The 24,403-nt window shown below is 41.9% G+C and overlaps 3 protein-coding genes across 4 annotated transcripts in view; 1 reads left to right on the plus strand and 2 right to left on the minus strand.

Moving 5' to 3' along the window:
* LOC306973134 (low-density lipoprotein receptor-related protein 8-like) overlaps positions 1–14,939 on the minus strand; it is a 73,659-nt gene extending 58,720 nt beyond the window's left edge. For both annotated transcript variants that reach the window (XM_079569951.1, XM_079569950.1), the window contains exons 1-2: positions 14,759–14,939; positions 14,037–14,153 (exon numbers count right to left, since the gene is read on the minus strand). In XM_079569951.1, the coding sequence (XP_079426077.1) occupies positions 14,037–14,153; positions 14,759–14,825 (184 nt within the window). In that variant the 5' untranslated portion in view covers positions 14,826–14,939. The remainder of the gene's footprint in view (positions 1–14,036; positions 14,154–14,758) is intronic.
* A 7,903-nt stretch (positions 14,940–22,842) lies between these two features.
* tmem125b (transmembrane protein 125b) lies at positions 22,843–23,520 on the plus strand. Its single transcript, XM_079569968.1, has one exon. It carries the CDS (start codon positions 22,852–22,854, stop codon positions 23,509–23,511), a length of 660 nt encoding a protein of 219 aa, XP_079426094.1. The 5' UTR covers positions 22,843–22,851; the 3' UTR covers positions 23,512–23,520.
* A 286-nt stretch (positions 23,521–23,806) lies between these two features.
* LOC306973145 (uncharacterized protein) overlaps positions 23,807–24,403 on the minus strand; it is a 1,164-nt gene continuing 567 nt past the window's right edge. The window contains exon 2 of the mRNA XM_079569969.1: positions 23,807–24,220. Within this exon, the coding sequence (XP_079426095.1) occupies positions 23,826–24,220 (395 nt within the window). The 3' untranslated portion in view covers positions 23,807–23,825. The remainder of the gene's footprint in view (positions 24,221–24,403) is intronic.

Consider the following 24,403-nt stretch of genomic DNA (forward strand, 5'->3'; position numbering starts at 1 on the left):
TGGAAAGCGTGACGTAAGACCCGTACTGGCGTGGAGAGATTTAGGTTACTGTGACGGCGCACCGAAGGCAGGATTCTACATTTCCCTGTGCAGACCTAATTAGCATAACTGTAACACACCCAGAGGTCAAAATCTTGTTCTAGAAAATCAGCCCAAGATACAGGGATAATTAAGACGTCGTTCCATATGCCGCACGCCTTTACAGAAACAACACTATTTCACAACCTACTTCTGCGTGTTTTGTCCCTGGAGCGCCCGTACTTAACTTGGGCTTGCTACTTTTGGTCTGACAGAGGGAATGAAGAGTTTGACAGCTGTGCGGTGGACCGTGTGTGTAAAAGGTTTGGTGTAAAGAGCCAATCAAAGAGTGGCACAGTGGAGGGATTACTCAGAGCATGACTAAAGGCTTCACTCTCACCACCAGATCTGCTACAATGCCCTCAGTACAATAGTGAGCGCAGCGATGGGCGGGCAAAAGACATTACCGTGTGTCAGGGTCTTCTGTGTGTCATTGCTTCTGTTACATTGCAGGGATTGAAAGAAGCAGAGCCCTGTTTTGTTTCGTTATTTGCACGTGAGGGACAATTTCACATCTACTGGTAACATAATGCATTTGAAGCAGGCAATGTAGGTGAAGTGCCCTGCCCAAGAAACAAACACAAAGACTAAGAAGGAATCTTCAGGGACAAATGCGATTTTCGATGTGCCACCATTATCCCTCCTTATGAAATGGATTGACGAATGTTCTTGGATTCTCGATTAAAAAGCATACAACTTTTCATTCGCTTTCTGTTACTTCAAAGGCAAAAACAGAGAATCAGCAGGAAAAAAATACTTAAAAAAACATAATGCTGACATAATGTTTCTTACAAACACACACTGTGTATAGACTTGGTCACTTTATTGATAAGGGAAATTGTGCCGTGACAGTAGCTCAAACAGAAATCTTTGAAACAAATTAAATTAAAGAATGTAAGAATAATGTTTGTAATTTGTGACAATAAAGGCACTTTCACACCATAAGCGGCAGTGGTTGGGCAGGTTTTGGACAGACGGCGGTCTGTGGAGGTCAATGAAGCCAATTTTGGCTGATTGCGTTTGTCAAGTCGGCGTCTCCCTGTCGCCGCACTCGGAGCGCTGTGATTGGCCTAGTGTTACCGGCTGGTCAGCAAATCAGCTTTCCTACTGTGTTTTTGAGTATTCATTTTGGGCGCTTTGTGTACAATTTACTACTAAACTCTACATACATCAAGCGCATGTGCACTGTGCAGCTCTCGGGCTTGATCTGGGGTTCAGATTGCTTCAATGTAGATGTTGCTCTTAGCAGGTGAGACGGGCAAACGAGAGTGAACCTGGGCAGACAAATAGTCGCCCTGCCCCCCCAAACAGTAACAGTGCGTCCGGTTGGTGTAAATCCTCCTTAAAAGAATAGAGCAATAAAGCCGAGTATGCGCTCATGCATAAGATCTGTGAATACGTGCACATTTACAATAACTACTAATAGGCCTAATAGGCTCAATGGATGCGAGTGACAGTCACTGGCTACGTGTTAACATTACGTTTTAAATACTTAAACGCATTCATTAAGGTAGGAGTTTTTATCTTAGAGCTAATGGCTATAATAAAAAACTACACCACATTAAACATTTACAATGATTTAACACTAAAGACAGGCAAACTATTTTTTGAGTGGCTCATTCAAAGTGTTAGGTGCTATTTTAATTTTCATTTAGTGTTTGTAAGACAAACATTTAACGAATACGGAGGTTTCATCCAGTGAAGTCTTTGCTCCAGACGTAATGATTTTAACATGATGCTAATGACTGTCCGTCAACAACTCACTGTCTGCCATGTAATCTCAAGCTATTTATTTATTTGGACAAGATCCCACTACTCACTCATAGGGAAATAACGAGACAGGAAGAGCAGCGCCTCCAGAGAATCCACTCTGAAGTCTTGTGTCGCTCATGTGCATACTGCTTATTCTGAGTTAAATGATTAATAATCATGTCTCGTTGAGAAATTGCACTGAGAAAATGTATCTAGCTTAACTTCCTAACACAATACATCTGTTGCGGAATCTCATTATAAAACCGCTGAAGGTGACTTGGAGCGCACTCTTAGCCGCAGACTCTCTCATGCACACGAGCCTCAGATGTTTCCATTAAAACACGCTACATTTGGTTCACAGAGATGTAACGCTGCACTTAGCTTCACCTAAATTAATACGAGATAAGTGAAGTGACTCATTTGCTTTTCTTCTGACCTGTGAGAAACTGCCTGGCATTTTCAACCGCTTCAAGCCCATACAATAGTGATTAATGCTAATAGTCATGTAATGCAATGGGACTGCGTTTTGTCATAGACCGTTACCTACAGGAAGAATGTGACAATATCAGCATCTACAGGATTCAATCTCTGCCTTTCAAAATGATGCTATGTGCACCATCTCTGCAGTTTTACAAGCTCTTGGCAGAGAACAGATGCAAGCTTGCACGATAAAGTCTAGATCATATAGCCTTCATCTTGACACACTTTGAACAGTCGCAATAATGCCTGCTGTTGCATGAGGCAGCTTCATATGGAGTATTTCACCTCTGCTAAGGCATGCTTTGAGCTGAATAAGAATAGTGCCAGTTTACGACGATAAGAATTGGAAACAGATGAGTTTTGGCTGAGTATGACTTCAAACAGCATTGTAATTAGTACATGAGCGCTGCACGTCCTCCAGGTGCTCAGTGCAGACTGACAGATGTTATGTATCCACTCAGTGCCTCCCAAAAATGTGTTTCTTGTCACAAATTAAACACGTTATTCTTTATTCTCTTTTCTGGCAAAGTGCAGCACAATAAGTATAGCTTATGTACACAACACAACATCATAAACATTTGGTGCGAATAATGACTACTAAGAGTACTACGACTATACAGCTAGTACAAACTTTAGTTCAGTACTTTTTATTTTGTTTTACCTTTATTTTACAGGGAAGTCCTTTGAGATATAATTTTTAAAGGAGAGTAGTTCAGAGATATTTTGGCAACCACTCTCTCATAGAACAAAGTGGACATGGGTAATATGTTTGTGCTCATAGAAACCTCAGAAATGCACCACAATCTATAAAACTTTTATATATTGACAATCGAGAATAATTTCCAACAGAGCCTTATAACTATAGGGGACGCAATGTATAGTAAAAAACAATTCCTGATCAAATAGGTTTGCCTTGATAAAAACAAGTAAAAGTAATAATGTATAATGTGTATTTCTAATCATATTGTACTCCTTTCACCGCAAGCACAACTGCTACATATACAACACCAATGCTAGTCAAGATACTACTCTCAACAGACAGCATCCACAACAATTACCACTAACACAATATCGCACTGTCCAACTTTGATCATCTATTCCTGAAATTGAAGCCCTGTGCATTTTTTTTACCCGAGTGAACCTGTTACAATATCTAATCTACATCGCAACAATACCACCGCAAAAACAGAGCCTCATAAAATCAATGCCACTCCGGCACGCTTCATCTTCTTCTCCCAGCGCCCCACATCCACCTGCCTCCATCTCCGCGGATACCCTCTGGACCCTCATCTCTCCACGGGCCTTTGTCTGCTGATCTGTGCCACTACTCATTACATCAGCGCTCCCCTAACCCAATCAAATAGCTTCATTGGTATTGCTTGCATTGCTGTATTCTGCCTCGGCATGTGTGCACGGTGGAGTTTTACAATACAGAGTTTGTGTGTGGGCTGTGATGCTTTTTAAAGTGGTTTCCTATCTCCAGGCAGAGCTTAGCAGCCAGGCTTTGATCATAATTTGCCTGCCCAAAGCACAAGAGGTCAGGAATCCATCTGCCAGCTCGCAGTTCATCCGACTTGGCTTTCCGTCGGCGTTCTTCTTACTCCACTTCCAGGAAAACTTCTACTGTTAACACCCAGCGAGGGAAAAGTTTTTCAACTCACAGCAGATCTTTTGTCAGCACACTTCCACAACTTTTTTTGGTTTCTTATCAAAAGCTCCAGTTTCTATATTCTCAGTGAATGACAGGGTAAGAGGATGACTTTTAACCACTGACTACAACTACAATGACTATTATGGTCCCAGCTTTGCTCACAAAACCTTCTGCACATCCTGATTCTTCACATGCAGATATTTGTTTTTCATGTCATGTAAAACTAAGATGCAAACAGCACATAGTCATAAGATTTTGCAATACTGCACACTGTGGTTGGAACGAACTTCACTGTACTGGACTGTACTTACTCTATTCCTCAAATCTCATCTTTCTACTGCATTCCATCAAGGGTTTTCAACATTTATGCTGCAAATCAACACTTTGTTTTATTTTCTGGATGTGTAAAAAACAGCCACAAACTTCAACCTCTTAGCCCCCGCCTTAAAGGGACTATACAGAGTTTAAAAATGTTAAAATTAAGTATTTTCCTCCCCCTACATGTTCCAGAATTATCCTTATGTGTAGAATGAGCCGAGACCTGTTCACCACAACTGCCTCTAAAATCCTGCCCTGTCACTCAAAAAGGTGTTAATTCGGGTCCGAAGTGCCGTTATGCACGAGCTTAATATAGAAGCTGCAGCAACACATAAGACCTGAGGTGGCAGTAGTGAGTATAAAATGACGAACTTGCATCTAGCCCCTTTAACCAAGCACATTTTCTCCAGCTTTACCCAAATCTTAAAGCTTCTCGACTAGAGCTTACAGGCACTGGCTTATAGGCTGTAAGCTCCAGTCGAGAAGCGTTTAGATTTGGGTGAAGCCGAACTGGAGAAAATGCACTCGGTTAAGGCAGGGGTTAAGAGGATGGTAAATGGTCTCAACTTATATAGCGCTTTTCCACCTACATTAGGCACTCAAAGCGCTTTACAGCAAGGATCCACTCACCCATTCATACTCTCATTCATACACCAATGTACGCAGACACTGGGGGCAATGTGGGTGAAGTGTCTTGCCCAAGGACACAACGACAATGTGCACTTTCAGGAGGTGCCTGAACCCCCCGACCATCTGCGCCACTGTCGCCCCTAGGATAAAATTCTTTCAAATAAATGTTACAGTTACCCAATCAAACATGATAAAAAATATATTGGTCCAACTGATCTCCGTCAAACTGAATTTCACACCTACATGACAATATAATCCACATTATACATATTTCCCCATTTGCCCTTGGGTTTTCATGCCCTGATGCCAAAGATATGCAAAGACACAAGGATAAATAATTTGCCTTTCTTCTAAGAATTGCCGGCAGGTGGGCTGGCTTCAGAATCACAAGACACTTCCCGGACAAAATGGCTGATATGTGCCAGTGTGAACCCTGGAGTGACTTCAGACGATGCTAATAAGTCACTCATTTGACTCCATCATCAGTAAAAATCACAACAGTCTGACAGCTTCAATATATTTCACACAACCGCACTATTTAATATCGTTTTGTATTTCCAGCAGGTTATGCGTAGGACGTGACTGGCCTGGCGTCGCGCCCTGTGTGTGTAAACTACAAGCACAAATCACCATTGGACAGGTCCCGATCAGCCCACAGCGCTCAGAGCATCACAGCTGAGTCAGAGGGGCAACATGTGGCAGCCTTCTTCCTCGTGGGCCTCTGTCAAAGTGATGGAGCAGGAGGAGCAGCAGTCACAGGCAGGACGCCTCAGTATTATCTCAAGGAAAATGTTTACGAAAAGAAAAGGAGGCCTAGTTTTCAGGAAGAGGAGGAGGGGAACTAGTAAGTCATAGGACAATATTTTTATATGTTGAGCCACATAGTGTTTCTAACCAAAATTTGGGCATGGTTTAAAAACTCATTTAGGCTGAGAAAATGTAGCCAGACTAATGCTGCTTTCCAAGCAGCTGGCAACTGGTAAATTTCCAACCTCCGGCCCGGATAAATGCCATAGAACTCAAAGATCTCAAACTAATCACTATATTGACTTGAATATATTTTTGGGCTCTATATTTATTGTCTGTACATTCATTAGCATTTCCAACCATTTTTTCTTTATGAAACTTTGATTTCTAACTGGAGCAAATTGAGTAGCATTATAATCCATGTTTATTGCAGCTTGTGTGGTATTTCAGGATATGAACATGCACTTTTAGAACAAAGGTTTACTGTCATTTTTATGCCTGAGAGTTGACAGTACCTAATATCGCGTCAATAATATCATTTATCGCGATACTTTCCTGCCTCAATGTATTGAACTTCAAATTTGTTATCGTGACAGGCCTACGGGTAACAGCAACATGAGAACTCAGAGATGAGCGGTGTGGTCCGACTTCAGATTTGAGCGGAACACCCATGAAAAATGTCCAGGGAATCGATATAACTTGAACAAAATTGCCACATCAGTTGTGTGAACCTTTGTTACCGGTCACTGCCTTCAACATAGCGTCATTTGGCATGTTTGCATTACACCCAGTGTAAGGATGTGGTCATATAACTAAAGCATTGACTGCAATAGCCGAGTCGTACACAAAGGAGTTTATTCTGGCTAAACTAAAACAGGTAGGCTCGCAATGGCAGTTGTAATGTGTGCATTTAAACACCATAAATTATTGCTTTAAAGTGCATTTAAGTTAAATGAGCAACCATACCAGACATGCTGGTTCCACTAATCCTGGCCCTCCCCTCCCCCTTATCTGTTTCTAGCATCTTCACTACTACGCTCACTCACTAATCTGCCATTATAGCTTTATTGGAGCAGCAGACTTCCTAATAATGACTTTGGGCGAGCTGACATTGACAGGGACAGTCGCCGGGCAGCGAGCTCAGGACAAGTGACCGATACAACGCGAAGAGAAGGCTGCAAAGGGGCCTGACTTTTTCAGTTTCGCCAAAATACGGCAGGTACAAGGGAATCCATCAAGGGCAGTCCTAAGAAATTGCTTTACCCGGGCTATTTTTAGGAATCTGTCACGCTTTATAAAAAACATATCGTAACATACAGTAAATTGAATACAGACCCAACAGGAGACATGCCTCAATGCGTGAAGAGATAAACGTATAATCTCTATATGTGTGTGTGTGTACAGCGTCAACAAGCGCAGAGATTACCAGAGAATTTGACAGCAACATAAACAACCTCCCAGTCTCATCCTCCAGGTCACAACGATTTACTCTCCTCGCTTTCTATCACAACTACTTCACTCACTCTTATCCGACTTTCTTGCAGTTCCAGATTAGCTCTCTTCGCAGTGTTGACACATGTTGCCTTCTTCATGTCTATAACAAGAAACCCGACTTGTCATTTTCACAAGTCAACTCCATAAGCTGTGGTGGACGCTTTCCCCAGAGCAAGAGAGCAGACGGGACATAAATGTTTGGCAGATTACCACATTTTAAATTATCTCAGCCAGCAGCTCCCACATGACTGGCACTGAGGTGGTCACCTAGAGCACCTACAGCCCAGAGCCAGCTGCTTATTTATTGACGATCATCCAGAAAACCATTGATGTTCTTGTAAGCTATAACATTCAACATTCTTGCAAAACAATCATGACTTGGAGGAAACACTGTCTTAGATTGATGAAAATAATATAATTTGACCAAAAAACAACCAAATAAAAATGACACCACCCCGTGTATAAAATTTACACCTGTATATACTGGGGGTAGGCAACATCTGGCCCTCTAGCATACAACCTCTGGCCCCAAAATGATTAAATTTCCTGGTAAAACACCACATTAGGTCATACATATTGTACAACACTGGCATTTATAGAAAACTGTGTTTAACTGGCTACAGTTGTGAGGTTTGGCCCTTGGTGTTTTGGTAAAAATCGTCCCTCCATGACGCATACTTGAAGCAGCTTTTCCTAGAGGTTAAGCAAATTAACAATAATAATAATAATACTTAAGACTTATACTGTGCTTTTAACGCTTTTCTCAAAGTGCCACACTGTCGCACTTATTCATTCACGTCATACTCAGTATTACTATTATCGCCACAGCTGCCCTTGGGTAGACTGACAAGAGCTTGGCTGTGCCGCCAACCCCCTCCGACCACACCTCATTCACACAAACATTCTCATTGATTCTGGCCTATTGCACATGTTTTCAGTGGTAGGAGAAACCGGAACACCCAGAGAAACCTACACGACATGAGGAACATTCAAACATTCACACAGAAAGGCTCTGGCCTGGGATTGAGCTCGGGACCTTCTAACTGTAAAGCACGAGCGCTATGCTATCTGCTTCCGAGAGTTCACACTTCACTTTAAATGACTAAAACCACCTGTTTCTCACCCAGAGCATGACAGAGGCCGGCTAATAGGAGTGAGTAGGAAAAAGTAATTCAATATAGGCATAATTTTCCTTCTAAACAGAACTCTCGACATACTACATGTGTGTTGGTGAAATCAAATAACAATACACACTTAGCATTCATTTGGCTTCTGTTGCTGTGTTTCATGTTTCAATATCGCCCACAGTGCCCTACATGATAATGTAAAACAATATTTCAATCGTTTTCATAGAATGCTCTTAAGAAAAAAAATCACCGCCTCCCTCCAGAGATGTTTGAACTCATTTTATATTCAAGTGCATTTCAATACTTTTTTCTTTTTTTTTTTTTTTTTTTTAAATGTGACTGTGTCGTGTGAAAACTGAGCTTAGAAACAGAGATCCAAAAGCGAGCGTCTGTGCAGCGTCTTGTGGTGTCTCTTGAGAGGATGTAAAGGCTTTGTGCATTGGCAGGACTTTAGTCACGGCAATGTGGAAAAAGCGGCGTGCCTCGACTGAAAAGTTTCATATTGAGTGAGGTGATAAACAACAGCTCCAGCAGCAGGTGTGGAGAGGTGCCGCGGTGTCACAAATGTAAAGGAGTTTAGGTACTGATCACAACAGGGAGGGGGTAGGGAACGCTGTGCTGCTGACTGGGAGCTTTACGGAGTAGGCAGGCATGTAAAATTCATGAACAGATGAAACAGGTTTATCAGGGGCAAAGATGAAAAGATCTGTGCTGAGTCGAGCCGGACTGTGTCACTCTGCTCTGATCTGTGCCACAGAAAACACCGGCATGAAGCGAAGAAAGTGAACCAGGCGCAACATACAGTAGATAATGAAGAAAAGCTCAGGAGAGACCTGAACATGTACAAAATATTCATTCATTTCTGTTACACATAATCAACAGAGAATCTTTTTAGGTCGACCTGTTGCTTTTAGTTACCACCTCAGATCCAATCAATCGGTAAGTTCTTGGTGCATTGACGGCTTAAGGATGTATTACACATCGACTGCAATGTGACAATAGATTTTATTGTGATCTTTTGTTGTGCCTATTGTGTTTTTTTTGTTTTCTGCATATTAGAGAACAGAATCAAATCGTTAAGTCGTACCATCTTTGTCGTGTAGCCATTACTGTGGCTCTCAAGCACTAACTGTTGGCTTGCATGCATATCAGAATGACGCACAACAGGGTGCATTTATACCTCTTCCTGTAGAAGCATAGCCAGACTTGAATGGTTAGACCAGCGCAATGTCTCAGGTTCATGTCCTGCGAGTCCTAAATAAACTTCTCCTGCATAACAGACCATTGTATTTTCTCTAGCACTGCATATTGTAATGTGTTTTATTTGCTTATGTACGTAAAATCTATTTAGAATATTTTTTCCACAAAATGAATGGAAATATTTAACAAAAATATAATACTGTTTCTGCAGTGCTAAAGTTATACGAGTCTCGTGTTGTGTTGAACACAGGTTGTGGCATCGCAGTGTAATTCATTTGGTTTCGGGTCTCAGTGGCTCACTGGAAGAACGCGGTTCACAGAAATTGCTGCAGGCATTGGCCATATGCTGTTTCACTCCACTTCCTTAAAGACGATTTAATTTGTATGGATCTTAATTAAAAGACAGATTCTTTGCATTGTTTGTTGGGCTAAAACAACAGCAAATATTCACAAAGTAACCCTGTGGCATCATGGTATAGGTGTTATTTAAAGGAATAGGCCACCGTTTTTATATACTAAGACATGTTCTTACCTAGCCTTAGAAGTGTTAATATATCCCCGTCTGGTCTTTGTCCGTGCGCACTGTCACGCAAACGGAGCACATACGCAGCCTCTCCCACATGTCACATAGCTCCAAAAAAGCTCACGATAGAAGCTACCAAGCTCTTCCACGTGTTTCCTATTTAAATAAAGTTACGTGAAGTGTTTTCATGCAAAGTGTATTTACACAGAAATGTAACATGTCGATTTTATAAGCAAATAAAAAGGGGGACTATATTGTGAGGCGTAATGATACGAGGAGCAAAACGTCCGCGCAGTAACTCCTAAAGACTTCCCCCGCTCACTTCCGTCAATAACCTTTAGGAGTTACTGCGCGGACGTTTTACTCCTCGTATCATTACGCCTCACAATATAGTACCCCTTTTTATCTGCTTATAAAATCGACATGTTACATTTCTGTGTAAATATACTTCGCATGAAAACACTTCACGTAACTTTATTTAAATAGGGAACACGTGGAAGAGCTTGGTAGCTTCTATCGTGAGCTTTTTTGGAGCTATGTGACATGTGGGAGAGGCTGCGTATGTGCTCCGTTTGCGTGACAGAGCGCACGGACAAAGACCAGACGGGGATATATTAACTCGACTAAAGTGAGGTAAGAACATATCTCAGTATGTAAAAACGGTGGCCTATTCCTTTAATCGTTTGATCTTCACTTATTTTAATATTGAAATCTTTTCCAACCAACTTGATGTGTGTCAAAAATTAGTGATCAATAATTAGTACATTTTTGGGTAAACACGCACAAACATGCACTGTGCTGAGAGAAGCGGTTATAATATCAACACAGAGCAGCATTCAAATCAAAAATGAACAATTACATAAGTTTTTAAGTTTTGAGGAAAAAATTATGTAAATATTTATCAAATTTGGCTGTTTGCACTTGCACCTGGAGAGATTATTTTTTTTGAGTGATAATCTGCAAGTTTACCAAGTGAGGAGGGATTGAGTGAAATTTTAAAGTAGACAATCAAATTCCTCCCTTCTTTAACCAGGAAGCCCTCTTTGTTTGCAAAATAAGGAGACTAGGAACTGAATTTTCAAAAGTGAATGATCAAGCTCCTCGCCCTCCCTCCTGATTGGAACTGACAGGCTGGTTCACAAGAAAAGCTTGTCTCATTGGTCAACGCAGGAGGATACTAGACTGATTAGATACTGAGATCTGGGAAGGAGGGACTATATCTATATATATATATATTATTACTTTACATCAAAATGCAAGACCAGGTGGTTGATTTAGCACATTTTATAAAATTAGTAATACATTCAGATATTTCTGATGAAGAATTCCTCATGTCAAGAAGCATATCGATCTTATTATAAGACTAGCATCTGTCCATGATGTGAGGGTGCGTGTGCAGTATATCTGAAGACTGAGCAGACCAACGGTCAGTGGGGAGCCCGGTGACTGATGGGGGATGGTGTGGGTGCAGACTCGAGGAGGTCTGGGGGGGATGGGACTACGGACTGATGATGGATGCATCACACAGCATAAATTATATTAGATTTCCATAGGCACTGACAGTGTTTAAAGGTGTGTCCGAGGTCAACTGTACGCCGTCAGGTCAGAAACAAGGTGAGACTAATACAGGACTGCAGCAGAGGTTTGTATCTGTCAGCATATTTCACAATCATGCTCTGTTGCACACTCACTGCAGCTGGTGGCCTATCGGTGTAATAGAATAGAATTTCAATTTTAAGTGACACAGGACAAACATTTCAAAACAACATTAGCGTAAACAACTAAGTCCAGACCACACTCTACAGCGCATTACAGAGATCCTATAATGGAGATATTTGTTTATGAAATCAAGATTGGGTTCAGACTGCACATCTTAAACACGTCCAGGAGCATTAACACCACCGCTAAACTAATCAGAATCAGTTATATAGGATAAAAAGTCAACAGAGACGGGATATTATGTTGTTTAAGAGGGCAATTGTTCCGGCTAATTTCATAAAATTACGATTTCTATTTGCTTGCAATCAATTGTGCAGCCTGTTGTTACTACTATTCCCTTACTGATAAATCTGAAGCGAATGTGCTCTAAATGCAAATTATGGACCAAATCATAGTGTTTTTAGATTGTTATTTCTCCATTGCTTGAATATTAAACAGCTTTTCAAAGCACTTTTTTAACATTCAAACCGTCTGAAATCCTTTTAAAATAAACAAGATAAAAGCAATATCCAGAACTCGTGAATGGTGGAAAATCAGTGATTATCCACGCTCAGAGAGGACGGAAAAAAATCAAAGACTGAAGGCCATTTTCTATCATAATGGTAGGTTTACACCGATTGTAAACAGTGAGTGACAGTAGCTCCAGCTTCGATGGCTTTTGGAGACTGATTTATTGTTTTACATCCAGTAAAGGTGTCTGGTTGACCTGCACAAGACATTTCAAAGTCATACAGATCGGAATATTCAAACATCAGACGTGATGAAGTCCTGATGGTAGCCCTGGTTTGTTCACGGTCAGCCACACAAGAAATTCAACAGTCATTTTGCAAACGCTCATTTCAACACGAAGGGTCCCTGAGCCGTGTGAAGGGGTCAGCAAAACATACATTAAAAATCGCTGATAATCCTTTTAACAATAACATCATCTTTAACAATTGGCAGTTCAAGAGAAACAACTCTTTTTACAATGTCGGTTTCCACATGCCTGCATCTATTGTAGTGTTAATAGGAGAACAGAGGACATTCCAGGGTTTTGGGGAATGTTCTCTGTTTGGTCAAGGGTCCTCAGTCCCAGCTCTAGTTTGAGAACCTCTGCTAGAAAATGGTGATCTCTGAAACCCAGCAATACAAACATATTTTCAAATACAGGTAAAAATAAAAGGTTCCATTGTCAAAACCTATATTTGTTTTATTTCAATATTCATCCTCCATGTCTCGTATCGCCTGCCCATGCCACTAATGTCATCCATTACTCTATTCTATTAGTTCTATTAGTGAGAATACTCCAAATAATGACCTGCTTTTCCTGAACGCGCCTGAGGGAACATGCTGCACAGCGCAACAATTGAAAGACCTACAGTCGTCTAACCAAAGATATTCACGCCAAGGACATTTATAAAAGACTGAGACGAACAAGAACGCAGAAAGAAAGCAGACACAGCGAATGTGCTCATACAGTAAAGCATGTGTGAGGGAGGTGCATGGATTTCTCCGGAGCCACAATTAAAGCAGACACAAAGGAAACGGGCTATGTTTTGGCACAACTTCACTGGATACAGCGCAAGCATCCCCAAATATATATATAGGCCACTGGCTCACACAGTCAATGAGAGGAAGCTGAGTCTATTATTTACACTCACAAACAAGAAGACCTCAAGACCTGCCAAAGACTTGAGCAACTTTGCATTTTAAAAATAGGTTGAATTGCATAAGCTAAGAACGCAAAAATGTCTTCGTATAATTCAAGACTTGTCAGAATCTTACACAAAACCGAATCGAAGTAGTCAACAGTAAACATATCTCTGCATGTGAGACCAGTTGAAGTTTTTAGCAACATGGCCCTGGATATTTCCTCATGACCAGCTTTTATGATTTTTTTTGCTCTCATATCCGGGGCCTTGATTGGAAAACATTCAAGGCCCATGTGTGTGACTGTGGATAAAGCATCATCACAGCCAGTTAACAAGCAGTCGGTGGTTCTTTAATTAAAAATGATGGGAAGCTATGCCTCATAAACCTCTTGTATTCAAACTATATATGGGCCATTAGCTTCGATAAAAAAAGATAATTGTAGCTCTGTGATGATCAATTCAGAGACTAATTAAAGAGCTGGTTGATTGAAAGAAAAATATTAGGGGAAAAAAACAAAAACAACAAACTCCCCAAGAACATTTCTGTGTCAAAATTGCTGTTTCGGGGGGGGGGGGGGGGGGGGGGGGGGGGAAGCCCAATAGGCCTATATGGTGATAATGACTTCCCTTTTGACATTTTCAGCATGATTGTAATTGTTGCGTGCGCGTGATTGCGTGACACTTACGGCAGTTTTCTTCATCACTGTTGTCTGAGCAGTCGTCATCGTCGTCACACCTCCAGAGGGTCGGTATACACCTCTGGTTATTGCATTGAAACTGTCCATCTTCACACTCATCCGTTGCTTTATTACAGAAAGAGAAAAACACAATAAGCACGTGAAAAAAAAGTGCTGCGTTCAGGTTAAAAGCACTGCGAATTGTGTTGGAACAGTAGTTGTTCAAGTGAAATTTGCAAATGAATGGCTAATTGATATTCAGCATTCATTCGGGTCAATTGGATTTGGATGGTAGAGCGTCAGGGCCCTGTTTCTTGCACTTATTATCTTTTCACAGGCCATGATTAAACTTACTGGAGAATACTAAATTGCCTCGCAAAGGGGAGCATGCTCGGCTCCTACAGGGCATGCTACAAACCACTGATGCGGTTGGCTAGGGATGCTCACAGCCACTAAACACTTGCCCCCTCCGGTTTCTAATACATAAAGCAAACCACGTGATTTTACGCATACGGACTTGACTTAAAAAATACATTGCGCATTGGAACTAGTTTGTGATGACTGAGAGCAAGTGTGTTTTCCTCATGTTTAAAAGGAGAAAGCACAAGGACTGAGCGACAGAAGCGCTTCCAGTTGCACCCGCCGCTCATTTACCCGCTGGACGGAGATATTTTGTATGTTTTATTCCCCGTCGCCAATGGAGATCGATCTGCAAATAATTACGCACTAACCTCCGGAGAAATGAAGCCTCAGAAATAGCGAGTGCAACAAAAACAGTGTCCGTATATCCGTCCACATCTCTGGAGCAGGTGATGGAGCTCATTCACGTCCACTAAACAAAAGCCCGACAGCAGACCCCTCGCTCCTTGTTGTAGCGCTGCGACGCTTGCCTCCTCGCCGTGCAGCACCTCCGCCTCCGTCCTGCCGCGCGCTCTCCAATTGGCTGAAACTCGCGTGACGAGCGAGAGAAGGCGGGACAGGGAGTTAATTGTTTTTTTTTGCTTCTTCTGAGGATGCTCCTGTATGGTTCAGGCGGGTTAAGAAAAAAGAAGATTTGTGTTGAAAGAGTTTTGAAACATTTAATTATGCGCAACAATGATGAGTGCAATATCATAAATAGGCGGGAGGGGACGTGAAGTTCAATATAATGATGTAGGAAAATATTGGGATAAATGATACTATCATCGAAGACCGCGTGATGCCACTGAAGCTAGCTTTAAAAAATGGAAATCTCTGGAATCCCATGTTCTAGAAATGCGTACCACTTCAAAGGAACAGGCCACCGTTTTTCCATGCTGAGATATGTTCTCACCTCATCTCATGAGCTTAGACGAGTTGATGCGTAACTGTTTGGACTTTGTGCGTGCGCTCATTCACACACAAAGACTAAAGACGATGTTAGCATTTAGCCTCTCCCAGCATATTCCAAACTGGGGTGAAGTTAGTCCACATTTTCTGTTTTCTGCAAAATCTACTTTTTTCAAGCTTTACATCATGTTATTATGTCATTCCCTTATTAAAAAAAAGCCTGAAGCCTTGGCACATTCACATATTTTTGAGTAATCTGTAATAACTCTGATGGCAGCCATCTTAGGGATAGGTTTGCCTGAGTCCTCCTAGGAACGCCCCCACCTCCTGGAGACGCCTCCGAGCTTTCATCACCAGCCGAGTAACCAACCACTGCTCCTCAGCAGAACCCCCTCCCCACTGATGCCACAGACAGCGTGTGGAGGTGGCGTGTCGGAAAGGGTCAGAGGTTCTTAAAGAGACAGAGGCCTATTTCAAGACATTCGCTACAGCCATTTTGAGAGAGCAATTTTATACAAGGCAGTTATTTTAATTTACTGCATTTACAGACCAACAGAAGGTTTCGTCATCATTGTAGTGTGATATAGACTGGTGCTATGTGATTGAAAAAAGCATAATACCCCCTCTTTAAATACAGCTACATGAAAAGTTACACGATTCAACTCCAGTTACACAAAGTTAAACATGTCGATTTTCTAAGCGGATAAAAAGGGGTACTAGGCTATAGGTATTGTAAGCCGTAAGGTATTATTATGCCTTACAATACCTATAGCCTAGTACTTCTCAACTGGAGAGCAACAGTGTAAGGCCTCATTTGAAAGCTAAGACCTGCAACAGTGATCAGAACTTTGTTGTCGCCAAGTTTTTGTCAAACATTTGTCGTTTTTTGTTGCTTTTTCTTTGCTTTTTTGCTGTGTTTTCGCCATGTTTTTTGTTGCGTTTTCATCCTCATTTTTGTTGCTATTTTGCTATTTGACCAGACAAGTTTCAACTCGTCTAAGCTCAGGTAAGAACATAATTATCTCAGTATGTGAAAACAGTGGCCTGTTCCTTTAAGTTTTTAAATTTGGGTGAAGCCAAAGTGGAGAAAATGTGCTTGGTTCAGGTGGGGGTTAAGAGGTTAACATATCAGAATCAGAATAGAGTTTTATTGCCATGTTTGAGAACAGGTTCACAAACTGGGAATTTTTTTCGGTGCAAACGTGCGACATAAAACATATAACACAGAATCAAGATCAAATTAAGCTTAAAACCATTCAACTATAAGCCTATAGGGCATGCATTAAGAATATTAAATAAAGAAGATCAAATGAAAAGTGACATATGGTGAGACAACAACGTGTGGACACACCACATCCTTTATCACATACAAGCTCCAATTAACAGGAAACTCAATGAAACACAAATCAGTTTGTATTACCAAAATATATATTGTTTTTCTATCATTAATTGGGGCGATAAGTCGATGTAGCAGTTATTGGCTTTTATAGTAGAAGAATGTGAATGGAGGGAGAGGATCTTCTCAGCTAACTATGCACTGAAAAGAAAAGTATTTTAGTAGATTATTGTTACACAAAACCCATTAGACACACATTACTAATTTGAATGCACAACAAATAATAATTGATGCTTGAGAAATACAAAATACGCATCACCATCATTATTTTGTAAAGCCAGATTTGGAACAGGAAAACAAAAATTCTGGAAAAGATCATATAATAAAACTATTATTGTTGTCATCCATTTTCAAACAAATAGACTTGCAGTAGGTTCACATATGGCCCCAGAATTTCCATCCATCCCTCCATCCATTTTTTTCCGCTTTATCCGGGGCCGGGTTTCGGGGGCAGCAGTCTCAGCAGAGATGCCCAGACTTGCCGATCCACACACACCTCCTCCAGCTGTTCTGACCCCGAGGCGACACCAGGCCAGCTCGGAGACATAGTCCCACCACCGTGTCCTGGGTCTTCCACGAGGCCTTGTCCCACTAGGACATGCCTGGAACACCTCCCGCGGGAGGCGACCAGGAGGCATCCGGAACAGATGCCCTAGCCACCTCAGCTGGCTCCTCCCTTCAGTTACTCCTCTCGGGTAACTGAGCTCCTCACCCGATCTCGAAGGGTGCGCCCAGCCACCCTGCGAAGGAAACTCATTTCGGCCGCTTGTATTCGCGATCTTGTCCTTTCGGTCATTACCCAAATCTCATGACCATAGGTGAGGGTGGGAACATAGATCGATCGGTAAATCGAGAGCTTCGCCCCCCGACTCAGCTACCTCTTCACCACGACAGACCGATACAGCGACCGCATCACTGCTGACGCCGCACCGATCCGTCTGTCGATCTCACGCTCCATCCGTCCCTCACTCGTGAACAAGACCCCGAGATACTTGAACTCCTCCACTTGAGGTAAGGACTCCCCACCGACCTGTAGAGGGGAAGCCACCTTTTTCCGGTGGCTGGCCCCAGAATTTGAACATTTAATTTTTAAGCCGTTTAAGCCACTCCACCTGTTCCACATCTGCACAGGTCCCTTGTCCCTTGTCTTGTTAAACAACCCTTTTTTAAAACAGCCTCTGGACATAATACACCATGATACCCATCTAAATGCAAATGAAGTAGGTTATTCACCTTCTGTGTGATTGGAGCAACAGACAGGGACCTCTTGTTTTTCATTAGCTAAACTGTAACATTATTGCTTTAGCCACACCTCTGAATGTTACTGTATGCCATGACAGATAAAAGTGCGTCGGTGTGGTATGATTCAAAACACCAGTGGCTTAGAGGCTGAGCGAACAAGGCTGCTGTTCAAATATAGGCCATGACCAGCACTGACGGAATAATCAGTCATTTTAATGGAGATAAGCTGAAGAATAACTTAATCCTTCCTCCTGTTCACTCCCAGCCTGTGCACTGCTACACTGGGCAGGAACACAGTTGCATTGATGACTAAGAGAGACCAGCTTAGGGCAGTTGTCATGATTGACCAGGAACAGCTATTAGAAGGACACTGATAATAACAATATTGCGTTCACGTTCTAAAATGTGATGTTGTCATGAAGTCAGGTAGAGGGCTGGCGCTAATACGACTATGTGAAAAAGGCAGTTTTTGAAAGAAATCTCCAAACAGATAATATACAAATGGTCAACCTGAGCATATTTTGTGAGAGATTAGGTCTCCAACTCTGCCATATTTGTCAGAATCTACTCCATGTTCTGTTTTGTCTCTCCCCCTCCCTTATGTGTGTGTTTGTCACTCCACCTGGCTTCAATCCACCACCGAACTTCTAGAATAAGAAGCCTGGTGACCACTTGCCAGTTCATTTTTGTTAATAGCTAGGGCAAAGATTGTGGCTCCAAGTTAGCTTTAAATATTTTTGCTCATACTTACCTCCTGTGTCCAGGTCCTGCCAGCCAGTTCCGTGTCCGCCTCAGCCTGTCCCTCCCAACTCACCACCTTCGTGTCTGCCTCTGCCTCCCTGTCAACCTACCTTCCCCGTGACCTGCCCGTGCCGACTACACACCTACCTGTTAAGAAATAAACCACCTTCGTCCTGTATTCTGGTTCTGGGTCCTGTGAAACTGTGACATATTCATCGTTTGATTGACAGTCCTTTCAAGCGACCAATATCATGCCAATGTGTTGATGCTACTTTTGAACACCTTTATGAGAAAATAATTCAACCTTACTCATCTGTGCAGACGGAGAAGGCGTTGAACTTTGTGCCAGTTTTTGTTTCATGTGGATAGGCCGGAAGATTTCAAAGATATTAACCATAATCCAAGCCAAAAACATGAGCATTTTCATGGTTACCCTATACCACCATAGGATCACAAAGTATAGGCTCTTTAGACGACACATGAACGCAACATCCAAGTTTTTTATATGAATAATAATTACATAAACTGTTAGGTGTAACGGTGGATTACTGTTTCATGGAATGTCAAAACCAAGTGGCTGGCATAGTGTACAGGAACATCTGTGCAGAGTATGGGCTGGAAACCACAAGGTCAAAGTGGGAAACACCTCCAAAGGTGGTCGAGAATGACCGAGAAACGATCCTGTGGGACTTCCAGATACAGAGAGAGTGGTAAAGGCGAACCAACCGGACATTGTGGTGGAGGACAAAGAGCAGAGGAAAGCCGTTGTGGTCGACATAGTAATAATACCAAGTGATTTCAACATCAGGAAAAACCAACACGAGAAACTAAAGAAATACCAGGGGCTCAGAGAAGAGCTGGAGAAGGCCTGGAGGGTGAAGGCATCAGTGGTGCTCGTGGACGTTGGGGCACTCGGGACAGTGACCCCCAAACTGGAGGAGTGGCTACCTCAGATCCCAGGAAATACATCAGACATCTCAGTCCAGAAAAGTACAGGAACAGCAAAAATACTGCGCAGACTCGTGCACTGTGCTGATCACACCTGAAAGATCTTTCTCATTTCCTGTGCACGGGATTCATGAATCAAAGCTATGACACTGGGAATTACAATTAGTTACTGAGATCAGCAACTGTGTGACTTTAGAAAAAATATTATTATTTTATACTATGTTACATCAAATTGCAGGCCGATTGGCCAATTATATGCATTGTGTTCATTTGTAAAACATTTAATGCCACACCGCGTTGAATTTTAGACCATAAATAAAATTGAAATACAAGTATTTATTTTATGACAGATATCTTCATAGTTTCAAAAATACCTCATAAATGCACAAACAAACATGTGCCTTTGCAGACATGATTGTAACTGAGACGGGAGTGGGTACGAAATGTTACACAGGGCCTTTAAACTTAATATCACTTATAATAATTCATAGTTACCTGACTATACATGCAGTACAATTGTTTGTTCACACACAAAATACATCATCCTCATATTAATAGAACATAGTCACCAGGAACACAAGCTATGATATAATTTATCATCAACCTTACTTGTTTTAATGTGTCTGCTCATTTAAGTACCATTTCAGATACTGGCAACATAGTGCTCTATCCTTTTGTGGCTCTTAAGATTACAGTTTGTTGCAGAAAATTTGCAGGTACCTGTTTTTTGTATCCATATCATTCTAGACTTTGTTTGAGCTACTCATAAAGGCTACAGTATTAGGTCTTCCATAGGTGAAAGACTATGATTTCAACTTATCACAGGTATTATCCCACCAAAATAAGAAGCATTACATAAACTCAACCACTGATAACCAGTTAAATTGGGCATGCACAAGTTCACACAAGCTCTGTATGGACAGTGTATGGACAATTTCCTGCATGTGTTAGAAAGCTTAATCAATGTGCGAGTTATGAGCCTAACTAATGGAGTTTGTATTAGGATTGGAAGTTGAATGCAGTTTATGCCATCCATATCATCTTTTTCATCAGCAATCACACACTTCTGCGTGCTATTTGACATTGTGTCGTCTCTTCACTGTTAATTAACCTATAGGAGGCATGTGTTGAAGCAGCTTTTCCCCCTATTACTGCTTAGATTGCCTTCAGTGGCATTTGTTTCTACTTCAAGATACTGTGGCAGCAAATTTATCTGACTGATGGCTGAGACAGGCGGCTGCACCTGTGCTGGAGACAGGAATCCAGTTTGGACCTTGGTCTGTGTGGAATCATTTATCCATCTTTGTCAGTCAGTCAAGTCAGTTTTGAAAAATAACATTACTTTTTTGTTTTTCTGTTATTTTATATATATATATATATATATATATATATATATATATATATATATATAGCTGACTTTAGTCAACATCTCCAGAAGAGCTGGAGATGTCCCACTCCCAGTAAAGTTACAGTCATGTCTGAGGAGAGCTTTAGCCGCTCACATTTGGTCGGCGCTAGATAATTCACAACTATAAAATGTATGTAATGAAATAAAAGCTTTATTATTTTAATCTATTCATTGAGGGAAATTTTACGCGCATGTAACCTGCTCTGCTTTTAGTGTGATATCGCCACCATGTGGTAGAACAATATAATCGCAAACGAAATCGTGACCAAAATAATGGCCTATTATTTTTTAATAATAATTTTCTTTTTTTTATGAATCATGGGCCTCTCAGGGTCCTAGAAGAACAATTTGCGTCATTACTAGACAACTCTAAGGCATTGACTGTTAAAACAAATGATGCAAGTTTCAACCTTTGAGTCAATCAAGTTACATTAAGTTTCTGAGATAATCATAAAGTGTCTAACAATAAAAATTAGTTTGGGGTCAAATTGTATCGATTATTAATAATATTATGTGACGCTTAAGCCTGTAGCATGTACCTTAGGATTTAGCCACTAGAGAGCGTAAGCGCACCATCATTATTCGCCTTTTCTTGGCTTTTTAGTGATTGACCTCTGAGAGGTGCTTCTCAGATAATAGTCTTTTAAATAGCAAATGTCATGTAGGGTTATTGAAAGCAAACCAAGCTCTTAACAGTAGAAAAAAGACCTTAAAGGATCAGTGAAGTTAGTAAGGAGAATTAAGGCTATGTTTATGCTTTAAACAGCCATGTATTCTGTGAGTCAAGAGCGTCATATGTCACCATAGCAGACACACACCACCAGTTTCATTGCCTCGTGGAGACCCAGTGTGTCGAATCTAAAAGCTGCATGCCATAGTGAATGACGCTATCCCCGGATCACAGAAACCCCATTATCAGCTCCTAGTGACATCACTCAGGCCCTCACAACAGCAAACACACCAGCACATCTCTGCCCGGGAGCGCCTTCCCCACAGCACCACCCTGTCTATTGTCTGTCCTGGAGCAAGGCTATGACAGGACAATCACTTTGCACGGTCCAAGGCAGATTCGCTGGTCCATTGTTATTTTGACAAGTTGATTTTCCAAGATCAGATGCTATACAATAGAGGAGAGCAATAGGTGAGGGCTGAGCTGCTTCTCCTACACAACTTGTCAGCGTCTGTCATGGATGTGCGAAGAAATGACTGCAGGATTGAAAGTGGCCTAAAGATTTGAAGGACAGTAAGAGAATCAGTCCCTGTGTGTGGCTCAGCATCAGGGATTTATTCTTTTTTTTAATACAAGAGGGAGACATCTGGATTGCTGGAATGGTGTGCTTTTACCGGCTGGATGTAGTCAGAGAGACATAACCTGGAAAACATGAATCAAGGTCACATGGTTGGAGTAACTGAAGTGCTTTTGCTGCATCTGAAGTGGCCTGGTGAGATGTATGTGGCAGAACAATATTATCTTCCACCTACCTGATGTAAGTATTGATTAATGAAAGACCTCTGTTGCTGCCTGTCGTTCACATTACGAGTCAGTTGACTGTGCTGAAGGCTTTAATAGATCAGCATAGATTTCTACATAGCACATATAGTTGTATGATTGTGTAGTTAGAGCATATATGTGCAATTGAATATTGTTCACTTGTACCAGAGTTTTATTATTATATTTTGAAAGATGTAACATAGTTTATTGTGTGACGTTTATTATTAATTGATTCATAACTGATTGTGTTTTATTGTGTCTGAACATTGTACACTTTCCACAGGTTGACATGGCAGATGTGCAGATTTTTCATCAGCGTTCCCTGCAGTTGGAGCCAGCCCTGTTCCAGAGGCGTGTCCTGGATGAGCAGGTGGAGCTGTGGTGGTTCAGACAGCCGCGCCAGTCTCTGCTCTGTTACTGCGCCTCAGTGGCTCTGATCCTGGGCCTGGGCTTAGGAGGAGTGGGGCTCTTGTCTACCACCAGCAGCCTGTCAGGAGAGTGGCGGCTGGCTGTGGGCACCGTGATGTGCCTTCTGTCTCTGGTGGTGCTTCTCAAGCAGCTGCTGAGCTCTGCCATTCAAGACATGAACTGTGTGCGCAGCCGGCGGCGTATAGAGCAACTGAGGAGTGGTGGGCGCGGGGACCCCGCACTCCTCTTGGCTGTGGGTACAGCATTGTCTCTGTGTGGGACAGCCCTGCTTTGTGTGGGCTCAGTGAAGAGGGAGCGGGACAGGTGGGACATGCTACTGTGCGGTGCGTGGCTTTTGTCTGCAGGGGCAGCCCTGGCTCTGGCTGTACTCCTCTACTGTGTGCTGATGTTCTTCAAGAGGAGCCAGAGAAGGAGCAGAACACACAGGAACCACAGAGTCAGAAGACTGAGTGGACGAACTGTCCAAGTGTTCAGTGTCTCCGGTCGGGACATGTCCTCCAGCAGGACCAGCCTCATCTGAGGCAAGAACTCGACCTATCTCTTCTAAGGGTTATTTGAAAAACTGTGAAAAAAGCATTAACAATGTGCAACAGTCCTTTATTAATGTGGAAAGAGTTGGTTTGGTAAAATATAAAATCAAATAAATATCACTAACAGTAGATTTTCAGATTCATTAATGTGTTCATATAGATCCCAAAAGCATCTACATTTTTGAAAATGACCATGAGAATAAATGTTATACATGTTATTTAATGGCATTCTCTCTGTGAAATGCCTATATATGACAGATGTATTTTGGGAATACTATTTATTACACAGTACTTTACGATAGTCTCAGCCTATGGTGAACTGCAGATCCAGGTCATCATCGCTGTCCTCCTCCTCCTCGTCCTCTTGTGCCTCTCTCTCTGCCCGCTCCTTCTCACTCGTCTGGATGTAATTGTCTTCAATAAATCCATCATCATCGTCATCTAGCTGATACTGCGTTCTAGGACCCATCCCCACTCGGGACGATATGTTGTTGGGGAAGGCCACCTCCTCTTGTCCATACTGGCTTATCCCATCGCTCTCATGCAGCAACGAGTGTCTATAGCTGGCCAGGAAACGGTGGAAGACTCGAAACTTTACAGCCATAACTATAATGAGTGAGAGAGCGAGGAGAGTGCCCAGTCCTGCTGCCATATACGACCACTCCAATGGCTTCCTGCCCCCGTCCGGATCAACTGCCCCTGAGACAAAAACAGACTCTTATACTAGGGTTAAAGAGAGGGCAAAGTCCCTCGCACACACCTGGTTGTAAATAGCTGCTACAGCATACAGTGGGATTTTTTTTAAATTTCCTTGTTTATGAAGCAGTCTGTTACAAAAAAATATTCTTGGAATACACCACAAAATAGGCCACATTCAACACA

Source organism: Gobius niger (genome assembly GCF_951799975.1).
Source record: "Gobius niger genome assembly, chromosome: 13".
Lineage (NCBI taxonomy): Eukaryota > Metazoa > Chordata > Actinopteri > Gobiiformes > Gobiidae > Gobius > Gobius niger.

Bases quoted from the DNA above. Each gene is read 5' to 3' on its own strand.
- tmem125b (XM_079569968.1), top strand. From the start codon at position 22,852: ATGGCAGATGTGCAGATTTTTCATCAGCGTTCCCTGCAGTTGGAGCCA.